This window comes from Elgaria multicarinata, chromosome 9, assembly GCF_023053635.1.
Source record: "Elgaria multicarinata webbii isolate HBS135686 ecotype San Diego chromosome 9, rElgMul1.1.pri, whole genome shotgun sequence".
Classification (NCBI taxonomy): Eukaryota; Metazoa; Chordata; class Lepidosauria; order Squamata; family Anguidae; genus Elgaria; species Elgaria multicarinata.
The window spans coordinates 61,260,610-61,273,644 of NC_086179.1; the positions used below are offsets into that span (position 1 = coordinate 61,260,610).

The following is a 13,035-nucleotide window of genomic DNA, read 5'->3' on the forward strand; positions in this document are numbered from 1 at the left end:
ATAAACCATCATTTGGACGCCACATTTTAGGTTCACAGTGGCTTTAAGGGCACAACCCTTTGCATGTTTAGACAGGGGCGTGGGGGAAACCCCTACAACTTCCAACATTCCCCAGGCAGCATTCCCCATGACTGACTGAGGAATGCAGGGTGGTGTAGCACTTTTTTCCTGTTTAAACATGTTTAGGATTGAGTCCCAAATACATAATTTCCAACCCCAATTCCACCATTAATTGCAGTGTGCCCTTCTTTTCACTTCTCTGTTTTTCACTGTTGAAAGACTGGGATCCTTTCTCTTACTACAATTATCTTTTTACTGCCTTAGAAATGTTATGATTAAAAAACTATCTCTGTATTTGACATGACTCAGAATGACACTGGATAAGGTCTCTGGAAAAAAAACTGTTATGTATAAGATGAGTAGAATAAAAGTGAATTAATTTTGGTGTTAGGGAAAGTTATTTCACTTTAGAAAGATCCACCACCACCACCCCTCAGAAACATTTGAACATTCATTCCAATGGATCAGAGGAAAAGGTCTGCTTTGAGCTGAACCATCTAAAAGTTAGAGAGGAAATTCTACAACAGCAGTCCATTAGAGCTGTTCTTGCTACACCTGGCAATAGCAACAACCCATTTTAAGCAAGGTTGTGGCGAGAGAGAATTTCAGATGTTTCCCAGCTGCTGGTAGATCCAGCAGTGTATCACTCACTTTCTTAAGTATCTTCACAGGAAAACCACTGACCCTTCCACACTTAAAAAGACTGGGAAACAAGAATGCAGTGCCAAAAGAATGGATCTCACATGCAGCATATAGTGGAGATTATATTTTTATGCAGAACGTGCTTATGAGTGATTTAGCTTTAGGTGGAATAAGGGCATGGTGTAGGGAAGAAGAGATGTTCTGTGATTCCTCTATCATTATCCCTCTGACTAATTGCCACAGCATGCCAATCTGGTAAAATGATGCAATTCTGGATTTATGGAACGAGGATAATTTGCTTCCTTAGAGTTCTAGCCAGATTTAGAAATGTCTCTGGAACAAGACTATTTTGTGGCACTGTATTCCAAAAGATCCTTATGTTGTAAGAACACCAATGTTTCATATTATTAAATGAATACCTGTAGTGTATGGTGCTCATATCTCTATTTGTATGATCATTTTGTACTACAAAGGACTTAGGCTCAATGTACCTTGGAGACAGCCTCCAGCCGATCAAATGTAGTAAGTTGCCCTCAGCAACTTTAAAGTTTCATGTATACATAATAAAAGAGGGAGCATCTCACCATTTTTCTGTGCTATGGATCCCAAGGAAGGCAGATTGCGATAGCACTGTTGCCACCTCTGCCTTTTTCCCCAAAGACCAAGGAGCGCTCTAACCGAGGTTAATGACTTGGAATACATGATTATTATGGCCCTGCTGTGGAAAGTCGTGTACAGTGCCTGTGAACTTGAATTCCCATCCTTCAGATACTTTCCTTGCGTACCTTAGTAGAAAAGCTGCTTCACAAAAAACAACTTGCGTGGTCAACCTGCCTCTGGTAGTTCTGTTTGGAACAGCTACTGTGCTGTCCTATGCATAAGCCATAGTCACACACACTTAGGGCGCAATGCATGTTTAGACAAACAAGCCCTATAACTCCCAACCAGCATAGGCAGCTGAGGGATGCTGTAAATTGTAGGGCTTATTTCTGTCTAAGCAGTCATAGGATTGCACCCTTAGTAAGCTCAACTGAACTCAGATGGGTTGGCTTCTAAATATGCGCACATAAGACGGGACTGGACACCTGTCACTTTACATCCACTTTCTTGGGGGCTGGGGAGAAGACGCATCGCTGCGTATTATACGACTGATCGACCCGCACTCACTGTCTAGCGTCCCCAGGCATTTGCTTCCCGGAAACCTCACCTAATGCCTGTCACACTCTCCCTGCATGTTTGCCTGCCTTGCAACATTGCAGCGTACTTCGCCGCCGCAAAGTCGGGCGTCACGCTGCTCTCGTGCCTCCACCAAAGCTGCACCTAGCCAGCCGTCCACAATGCACCACCCTCCCCGCCTCCAAGCCGCCCGAGGCACTCGGCTCCTCCCCACTCGGGCCGCGCACCGCCTAGATGTTGTCATTGCCCTCCTCCCCCTCCTCCTCCGCGGGCTGCTGTTCCGCTACTACCTCCGCAGCCGGAGTGGCGTCGCTGTCGTTGCTGTGCCCGCCGCCTCTGCTTGCCGGCGACGTGTCGTGCTGGTGCCGAGCTCACGCTGCGGCCACCGCCGGCGTTCCCACTCCCGGCTAGGCCCCGGCTGCAAACCGCAGCCGGGGCCGCGGGAGGATGCGGCGGCTGGTGCGGGTGGCGTTGCTGTGCCTGGGCTGCGGTTTGTGCTCGTTGCTCTACGCCTTCAGCCAACTCGCTCTGTCGCTCGAGCAAGAGGCGCCCCGACGCCAGGGGGACTCCGCCTTTCCCGTCAGGAGGCAGCTGAGTGGCGGCGGCGGCGGCGGCGGCGACGTGGTGGTCGGTGGCTGGAGGGCCGTGGCGGGAAGCGCAGGCCGCAGCGAACGAAAGCAGCTGCTGTTGATGCCAGAAAGGTATGGTCTGGGCCTTGGGCTCGTGAGTGTGGGGAATCTGCTTCTCCTTTCGTTTGTGTGGGATTGGTTTCAAAGGAGGAGAAGTATAAAAATACAACCAAAGAATTAATGAATGAATTAAAAGAAAGAAAGAGAGGGAATACACATAAGATGGTTCCAGACTGGCGAAAATGCAGGGCAGGAGGACGGGGAAGTAAAGATCGCCTCCGCCACTCCTCCTCCACTGCCTAAGTTCATCGTAAGCCTCCGAGTTCGCAGGCTCAGGATTATCGCAATAGGATTGCGGCCTTAAACTGCAATCCTATGCACACTTACCTACGAGTAAAGCCCATTGGACATGCTTCACTAGATACTAGAGAAGTTTGCTTTCTTAGAAGCATCGTTTGGATGTAGAGTCCTATAACAAGTATTGTAATGTATGCCTCTGGTTCACCCATGAAAGGATACTACTTTGGAAGAACCCCTTCCTGGCTGCTCTACTCCCACTCTGACCAATGGAAAGTTGGACTTACTGTGAAGTGTAGTGGGACTTTTGAGTAAACATGCATGCAACCCTAACACACTTACTAGGAAGTAAGCCCTGCTGTTACAGTGGGACTCACATCTGAGCATGGTATGATGCTGAAGTACATGTGGAAGGAAGGACACCCGAAACTAAGCTTATGATATATCTCTGTGATCAGGAGACTATCTCCTTGAAAATAAGCAATAACTCTCTCCCAGTAAAACAGTCATTTTTATGGAAAACTTATTAATGTGTATTGACCTCAGATGACACTCTGCTGGACGTGTGAGTGTTTGATTTGGGTAAACCAAGGCTTAATTTGGTCCACCCCAAATCCTTATTTTTCAGTGCCCTCTGAGGTCATCATGCATCAGTTGACAATGACACATACTAATGGGTTTTGTGTAACAATAATGTTTTGGTTGGAGAGAATTGGTTATCTTCAAGGGACCAGTATCCTGTCATGGAGACACATGATATGAGGTAGCCCTGTTAGTTTGTGGTAAAGGAACATTTAAACATTAGGTCCTTATTATGTTTACTTACTGAGTTCTCTTTTGAAGTTTTGCACTCATATAGAACTGGGAACTAGTAACCAACTTGAGCATTGTTGGCTAGGAATTGGGCTTAGAGAATACATGTCAATTTCCTACCCTACCCTCTCCTTTCAGTTGCAAAGGGTTTGCCCCTGCAACTGTTTAAAGAATCTTTCATGGGGTGTGTATGTCAAATTGGAGACTGGGTTCACCATTGCCGCTCCCCCCACCCACGTGTACTGTTCACGTGCCTATTGTTTACATAATTACCCATGCTGCTGTGCAAGTTGCCCTATTATTCAAATACAGCCCACAACGCAGTGGGGGTGGCTTCATACCCACCCTACAACCCAAGACATGCTGTAGGAATTGTAGGGTGGGTATGAATGCATCCAGGTCACACTGTGGGCTAGGTTCGGATGACACGCCACCCCATGTTGCAGTGTGGGTAATTATGTAAACAGTGGCTGCAAGAAGTCACACCCGTAAAGTATTCAGGTGGCTTATGAATAGGATTTATTTAAAAATTATACCCTGCTCTTCAGTAATATGCTCAAGGTAACGTATCAATAAACAGCTAAAAACAGAAATGTTCTTGTCCAGACCCTCTCTCTAAATGGATAGCATATTTGGTTCTAGACATTAGAAGGCATAGGGTGCTCCCACAGTAAACGGCTGTTAGAGATGTGTGGCATGTAATAACACATCATTTATATTTTGTTCCATTTTCTCATGCTAAAGTGACAGTATGGGGAAATCCAGAATTAAAATTTGTTAAGAAACTATTTTTGTGGCGAACATGGATGGATAATACATTTTTTACCTTGGATCAACTGGTGGGTGCTGATGATGTTTTTTTTTTTTATTATTATTATTATTATTATTATATTTATTTATTTATTTATTTATTTATATAGCACCATCAATGTACATGGTGCTGTACAGAGTAAAACAGTAAATAGCAAGACCCTGCCGCATAGGCTTACATTCTAATAAAATCATAGTAAAGCAATAAGGAGGGGAAGAGAATGCAAGTTTTTGTTCTCTGTTTTCCGCACTAAATAATGGTTTGCCAGCTACAGCTTGCAACTGCAACATTTGTTAGTATCTAAGTTTGGCCTTTCTGCTTTTACAGCTTTAGCATCTCCCTCACTATTGGAAGCACTTTTTGAAGCTGAACAGGCAAATTGACCTACAATCCAAATCTATGAATACTTATTATTGGTGAATAAACATGATATGCAGGAATGGAATAGGGGACTGGATTGTCCATTTTGCCTAATCAATGGATCACCACCTTTGCATCTGTACCTGATGCAGCTATGGACCTCAGGTTCCGTCTTATTACTAGACATTGCAATGGCTTTTTAAAAGGGACCTGTCTCATCTAATTGTTGGAGGGGCAACACACCTAATGCTTCTTTTAAGTATATGTTTTGGGAATGTTCAGTAATTGCCCCTTTTGGGGAGGAGTCATTACATGGATACATTTTATATTGAATATATTTATTGATGTACATGCTCTGTAAAATTATCTACCTGGTAACTGGAAGTTAATGCATAGTCAACGCAAATGGATTCCCGTACCCTTCTGACAGTTAAAAGACTAACATTACAACATTGGAAAGAGAAACACCTCCTTTAATGCAATGGATTGAAGATGTTACAACACTTTCAACATTTGAATGGGTGGTGTATCGATGCCACCTGCAAATGGATACTTATTTGGATATTTCATCTACATTTGTTGAGGTTTATGTATAGTTCTTAGAAATCTGTATTTTTATACATTTCATATATATGCATTGAAATTGTGGCCATATTTTTATTTTTTATTTTATTTTGTTGACAATTTATAATAAAGAATAAGTTTTAAAAAATAGAAATAGCATAACAACAAATGTAAACGTAACAGAAGTAATATAGACCAATGAGCAACAAAAGTGTAGAGTAAAAAAAAACAATTCAGCTGATGTTTAAACAGATCTCAGAAGATGAATAACCTGCAGCTGAATACCTATATCAGTAGGTGCCAGGAAAGCCTCCTTGGGGTTCAGATGTTACAAAGACATAGTGCTTTCCTTCCCATTGCCACTGATGCTGGTTTAGAAATGAACACTTCCAGAAAAGTCTGCAATGATGACACTGCGTGGACTGGATTATGTCAAAGGAGATTTACGTGCTGTGGCTATTGGGTGGTATAGAAATGTAATAAACTAATAAAAATAATTACTGTAGTCCCAAGCTATGGCTTTAAAAATAAGCACCAGCCCTTCGAATGATGCTCAGAAAAAGACTGGCAGCCGTTATTTATTTATTTATTTATATTTATTACACTTATATACCGCTCCCATAGCCAGGGCTCTCTGGGCGGTTTACAGAAGCTGTTTCAAAACTGTCATAATGACCCTGTTCAGATGGCACACCAAGCCACGGTGGTTAAGCATTTTGAGCTAAACGTTATGTTTCAGCATGTTATGTGAACCATGACTGAGTGTTTTGTGTGAACCATTCCTAACCTTCTGAATAGGCCCATAGTGTTTCCTTAGGCTCATTTCAGCTAGCAGTTCATAATACAACTCATAATACAGCTGCCATCTGAATTTTCTTCAAACAGTGAAGTCTTCAAACATTATATTAATCTAATCTGGGTGTTACTAGGGTATAGGAATATAGGAAACTGCCTTATTCTAAGTCAGACCCTTGGTCCATCTAGCCAAGTATTGTTGACAGTAGCCCCTTTCAGAAGACACCTTAAACCATGGCTTTAATCATGCTGGTTAAGCTAGAATGCCAGGTCATGTTCAGAAGGCACCCCAAGGTTTTAACCACAGTGACTAAGGCAAAAAGCCAGTGTGGTGTAGTGGCTAAGGTGTTGGACTGGGAGTCGGGAGATCCGGGTTCTAGTTCCCACTTGGCCATGGAAACCCACTGGGTGACTTAGGGTTAGTCACATACTCACAGCTCAACTTACCTCACAGGGTTGTTGTGAGGATAAAAACAGAGAGGAGGAGGATTATGTAAACTGCCTTGGGTTCCTTGGAGGAAAAAAGACATTAAGGTGTCTTCTGAACACAACCCGGCTTTCTGGCTTAACCACTGTGGTTAAAGCCGTGGTTTAAAGTGTCTTCTGAATGGGGCCAGTGACTGGCAGCCATTCTCCAGGGTTTCAGGCAGGAGTTTTTCCAGTCCTACCTGGAATGCTGGGATTGAACTGAAGACCTTATGCCTGCAAAGCATATGCTCTACTACTGAGCCACAGCAAGTATCACTGTAGTTGAGCTACCTCTATCGAAGGAGAGGCCACAACTGACACATAATCTATTAGCAATGTTTTTAGAGGCACTATGTCTCTGACTTTCTTTTTTTCTTTATTTTTATCCTGCTTTCCAGGCAATTACTGTTTCCCAAAGTGTCTCACATCACTAAAAGAAGAGAGATAGGCCCTACCACCAGACTTAAAAACTAAATACACAAAACATGCAAGGGAAGGGGAGTGGAAGGAAAATATAGAGGACAGAGATCAGCAGCTAGCAGGCTAAGAATACAGGAGGGCTATTGCATTCATGCCCTTCTTCTGAATTTCCTGGATGCACATGGATGGTTCCTGGGGAAAACAGGATACTGGACTAGCTGCATCTTTGGCCTGATCCATAAGAGGATTGCTCTTATGTTCCCCTTCACTTGCATGTTTCTTCCTCTTGGAACCAGCTGCTGGTTGAATGCTGTTGCTGGATTTCCTGCCTGCGCAGGAAATCCAGCAACAGTGTATTTGACAGAGGAAATTGGCTCCAAGGCCAGTAATCCTCACTATTATTGAAGCTGTGTGGGCACTGCCACTTTGCAGTTTAGCAAATTCTGTAATGGAGTTGGTGGGGCTTTGACAACACCAGCTGGCCAATTATCCCTTTTCTTGCGTGCCCATAAGCTGTGAAGGCACTTGGCCATGCAGCTTAAAGGGACCAAAGTAGGGCCAATCTCTTATCTACCACTCCCCACAACACTGTATGCTGAACAAAAATGGGCCTGTTCAGAAGATATCTTAAACCCTGCTGGTTAAGGCTTTTGGTTAAGCAGCAGGGTTTAAGGTGTCTTGTGTGATGTGTTTTGCTAAATTCTGCTCACTCACTAACCATAGTCAGACTGTTTGCTGCAGGGTTAGCAGCTCTAACCATGGCTTAAAGTGTTGTGTGCGACAGCATGGCTTGTGGTTAGTGCTAACCCCAGAGAACCATGGTTTCACTAACCACAGAGCCTGAAGTGTTGTCTGAACAGGCCCAATGTGTCCGTTCTTTAAGCTAGTCCCTGGCTGACTAAGAGCTTGTGCTTGCATGTTGCTCTGTGCAGTTGGGTTCTGTGACAACAGTGCACAATGTATGTTAAGGGTGAGCAAGTTGTGGTCTTCCAGATACTTTGGTGTACAATTCCCATCAGCCCTAGCCAGCATAGCCATGGTGTATGATGAGAGTTGTAGGTCAGAACATATGGAAGGCCACAAATTGCTCACCCCTGGTATATGTGCACAGTCTTCAGTTTCCCATGGCTTGGTGGGGGATATCTTGGCAAGGGGATTCCTTCATTATACAGGAACTCACTCCTGTTTCTCCCTTGCCTATTTTAGCATCCTGCACACCTGCATTCTTAAAGCTCACTTTGTTTAATTTAATAAAAAGATTTACTAACAGAATGGTGTGTTTGCGAATGAATGATTTCAGATGCCCTGGCGAAAGATCATTCTCCAGCTTGCGCAAGTGCAGCCTGAAGTTCCACCTTACTTTTTGTGTACAAGAAACTTAGGCAGCACAGCTGTTCCCATGCAGCTACACAGATGTATAATATCCATGTAAAACTTAAATTGATTTGGGATAACATTGGACAAGCAGTGCTAATCAGTACCTTTTTTACAGTGCCAGAATCAGGAACTTGTACCAGTATAAAATTGCATATCAAAACATGGGTGTGTCAGAACATATATAATGGGAAAATAAATTACCAAAAGACTAGCAGTCACAGTTCTCTCTCTTTTTCTCCTCTTTCCCCACCACATACCACAATTAGGATATCTACCCACCCAAAACTTTCCCCTGAATGTCCCTGCTGAGAGTTGTTTCCCAAAAATAGAGGCGTTGACAGCACACACGGCCCGGGCACCTAATGAACCTTCTGTATTTCAAGAAATAGTAACAATTCACTCAAAACTACACAGGCTGACAAACAGACCATGTTGAAGAAACAAAGGGGAATGAGGTGAACAGACAGCACCCTAGCGCAATATTGGTGCAAAGGGAATACTCATGGACTGAAGGACAGAATAGCAACTAGCTATACTGGAGAATAGGATACAGATTACCTTGCACAGATGGAAGCAGAAGTATATCGGTTGTCCTTCTTAGCAGAAGCATAGGACCGAGCTGCCTGGCAAACTAATATTTGGTAAATTAGTGGGCATAATTAGCATCTATTTATTTCATTGTTTATTTTACGTATTTAATAAATTACTATACCACCCTTCAGCCAAGTGGTTCTCACGGCAGTAAGAAGCTTTACATCTGTCCAAACCATGAAGCTTCTCAAGGCATTTAGGAAAGAGCACTTCTCCATTCTGTTTTTGTATACTCCTATTGCAGGATGTAGGAAACAGAATATCTGGTCCCTTGAGTTTTTTGCTGGAGCATTGTTCCATATAAGCTCTAGCCACAGAGATGGGAAAAAAGAAAGATAGCAATCAACTGCCCTAACTCTCCAAGTTCTGAATTCCTACTTAGAGGAGCTAAGCTTTTCCTCATTTCTCAAGAGCAAAGTACTTCTTCATTCCCATCGGATGTGAACAAGAATGCGTATTTTGTTTGCTGGATAAATATTCTAAACCCGGCTTTTAATTTTTCTTTTTAAGTCAAGTGAACTGTGTAAGTTTTTTGTATAGTTAAATTCCTTCATTTTTATTATTTAAGCCATCCATGCAGAAAGTAATGAAAAGGGAATAGTTTCTGCACAGACAAGGTGTGCAGCATTGGGAAAATATCAATGGAAAATTCATAAAACTACCAATATTAAAGGATTACACATGCATACATAGTTTTGTAATATTTTCTGCAACAGCACACTAACCAATCACTTCAACAAGTCTGGAATGCTTACAGAGGCTTTTCAGCTTATTAACATAGTCATCAGTGGCTCAGTAAACCTGCACTAATTATTTCAGGTCATTCGCTTCACTGTCAGGATACAAAGAGATGAGAAAATACCCTTATGCAGGACATCCTACATACAACAAATCTATATTCATTTTTTCTTTCCAAATCAGTAATTTGAAAAGACACTGTTATGTAATTGAATTACATAATTCCACCAATGTTGCAATATAATGCCATTCCTTGGTTTGGGTGGCTTAGGAGCAGCTGTGTGCTCGCCGTGGTTTCCCCTACTGAAGAGGATGTGGCACAGGTGAAGCAGCCCTGATCTCACTTTGGGCCGTTTCTCCTGAACTGCCCCTTTCCACATTGGGGAAAATGTGGCATTGGCAAAACAGAGAAGTGCCAACTGGAGCACCACCACTTTGGCTGGGGACCAGATGATGTCTGAGGGATGTGGCCACAGTGCCTGACATTATCTGGTCAAAAAACCTGTCCTGTACCCCTGGTGTAGGTACTTACAGCTTGAGAGTTCTCTCAGGCCATGGCTAGAATTGTCCCAGGACCATCCCTGTGCACCCAAATGACACACAGGGGATCCCGGGAGCAGGCAGGGATGACCCCTCCATTTGCCTAGGATAATCCTTAGGTCTAGCAAAGGCATTAGCTGAAGGTATGAGAGGCTTAGCTTTGTCCAGTTATTACAGAACAGTTGCAACTGATATTGACCAAGGATGTAGGTGACAAACTGCAATTTGGACCTCTGCCCATCCTGGTAAAGACCTGTAGGAGAAGTGAGCTACATTTCTGATATGTGAGGCACATTTCCTGTAGTTGCTAAATAAATAGCTCATGAACACTACTTTTCCCTCTAGCTGTTCTTCCATGTTGGGAGTTATACTGTAGAATAATTGGTAGCCTTGTATTTTCAGAGTTATTTGGAGGACACTATTTCTAGTTTGTGCCAGTCTGTTTTCTGACCTTGTTATTTCACTGAAAGTTTGAGAATTTCTATTGAGATTAGTTCACGTATATGGTAGCTTTGTTTTGTGTGACAAGCTACAGAAAGGACCTTATAAGACAGATTGGGAAATTGTGTTCTAGATATGTAATGAGTTTCCCCACCTTTTATTTATTTATTTAGAAGATTTATATACCACCCTTCAGTGGAGCTTCCTTACGATTTACAAACATGATATAAAACAAAATAAACAAATAAAATATGACAATTCGTTAAAAGAGACCTCTTGGTTGAGAAAACAATAGCCTAAGTGGGAAATATGATAGATAAAATTAAGCATGGTGTGGAGAAATTGTACAGAATATTAGAACTCTCTGACTCACACAATTGCAATTGATTGGCAACAGATTCAGGAAAGGAAAAGAATGTCATTCTTCGCAAGATGCATAATTAACTTACAGAATTTGATGCCAGAAATGTGCTGATGGCCACTGGTTTAGATGTTTTTAAAAAGGTGATTAGACATATTCATGGAGGATATCTCTGTCAACAGGTACTAGCTAGATAGTTAAATAGAACTTCTGTATTCAGACTCAGAGACAGTGTGCTCTAGGACAAACAAGAGGGGAGGGATATCCTGCTTGTGTCCTTACTGCAAGCATTTAGCTAGCTACTGTTGGAAACAGGATATTTGACTAGATATATCCTGTGTTGTTCAAGAAGGCGTGTTGTGATAGTCTTATAGTAACAGCATTATTACTGTGGTGTTGTTTTGTTCCCTATTACACTGAATAGATAAAACAATGAATTCAGAGTTTATCTCAACTGATGTTAATTATGATTAATGTGAACCAGAGTTATGGTGAGCAATTATGCATATTAACCATGTCAGTGTAGGCATAACAGCAAACAGGGGCAGGATCTACACTACTACTTTAAAATGGTTTATAACAGTAGTGACAACTGTTGGGGCCCAGGGCACACTCCACATACAGTTTTGAAAACGTTTTTGAAGTGTCATATCCTGCTTGGTGTAGATCTGGCCATGTTTACAGTGTGTGAAAGAGTGAGGGGGATTTGCATGGAGGAAGAGAGGGGCTGGTAGAAGGAGAATGCAATCCCATAGCCAGATTCTGATCACTTCACTGTAGCCAGGAGAGGATCAGAATTGTCTTTGCATTGGCCTTGGCACATATATCACCGAGGTGTATTTTGAACCAGGGACTTTTCTAGTTCGTGCTCTTAGAACAATGCTACCACATTAGCTAAATTCAGATATTTTTGAATTCTTGTTATAAAAAGGTCAACATCAAAGATGTATTGCATATGTAATGTATTTATAGATGTATTGCATATGTAATGTATTTATGTAATGTATTTATAAGTACAGCTTCAGAGCTAAACATGTGGGATCTGGTAAGGTTTAATGATGTGAGCTACCCTTTTTTTATGAATAAGTGCCAGTCATGAGTCAGTTCATATTTCCCTGTCATTGCACATTGCGAAGTGAATCGCACAGTACTTCAAAGTGATTTTGTATCTTAAGGTAATTGATCATTTAAATATTTATATGTAAGGGAAGGATTGAGATTTAGCTTGTAGTCATGCCTCTACAAATCATTTTAGTCACTTCTTACTACTAGATGAAAACTCTGATGCAATACTATAATTGCTGTTCTAGTTCTTTTAGCAGAAATGAGTCATACTATTGCAGAAACATTAACATGAAAGTAGGAAACTTGCCTGAGGTTGTTCTCTGACTCCATATAGCATGCTGTACAAAAGACATAGAACACACTTCTGTCTATGCAGTTGTAGCTTCGTATTGACTTGTTTGAGCTCTGTAATTAAAAAGGGAAAGATGTCTAGTTTTGAGCAGGAGAACTGCTGTTGTTTTGAACCTAAAAGTTTGATTTCATGAGTTGTTCTATGGGTATGGCAGCTCATATGACTGAAAATAAGGTTTCAACTGTGCTGCAACACTGCAGGTGCCGCCTTGACTCCAGTGCAAGTGTTACAGCAGATATTCTTTTAATAAAGGGAGTTTCAGTTTAATATATATTAATTGTTTTATGAGTGACAGATTTTAATTTGATAGACTTTCAGTTGCAAATGCAGGTTAGTCTCTATGTTAATGTAGTTATATTGCAGGAGGAGCATTATTCCTTGCAGAGCTTGCAGCGTTAAAATTAACCATTTTGTTCAGGGATAGATGGCCCTCCATATGTTGCTCGACCACAATTCACATAATCCCTCACCATTGACTATGCTGTCTAGGACAACAATTTCTGGAGGGACACAGGTTCCCCACCCTTGATTTAGT

At 42.0% G+C, this 13,035-nt stretch overlaps 1 protein-coding gene across 2 annotated transcripts in view; it reads left to right on the forward strand.

The window, feature by feature from the left end:
• Positions 1–2,251: 2,251 nt before the first annotated feature.
• GXYLT1 (glucoside xylosyltransferase 1) overlaps positions 2,252–13,035 on the forward strand; it is a 31,088-nt gene continuing 20,304 nt past the window's right edge. For both annotated transcript variants that reach the window (XM_063133995.1, XM_063133996.1), the window contains exon 1: positions 2,252–2,579. In XM_063133995.1, the coding sequence (XP_062990065.1) occupies positions 2,326–2,579 (254 nt within the window). In that variant the 5' untranslated portion in view covers positions 2,252–2,325. The remainder of the gene's footprint in view (positions 2,580–13,035) is intronic.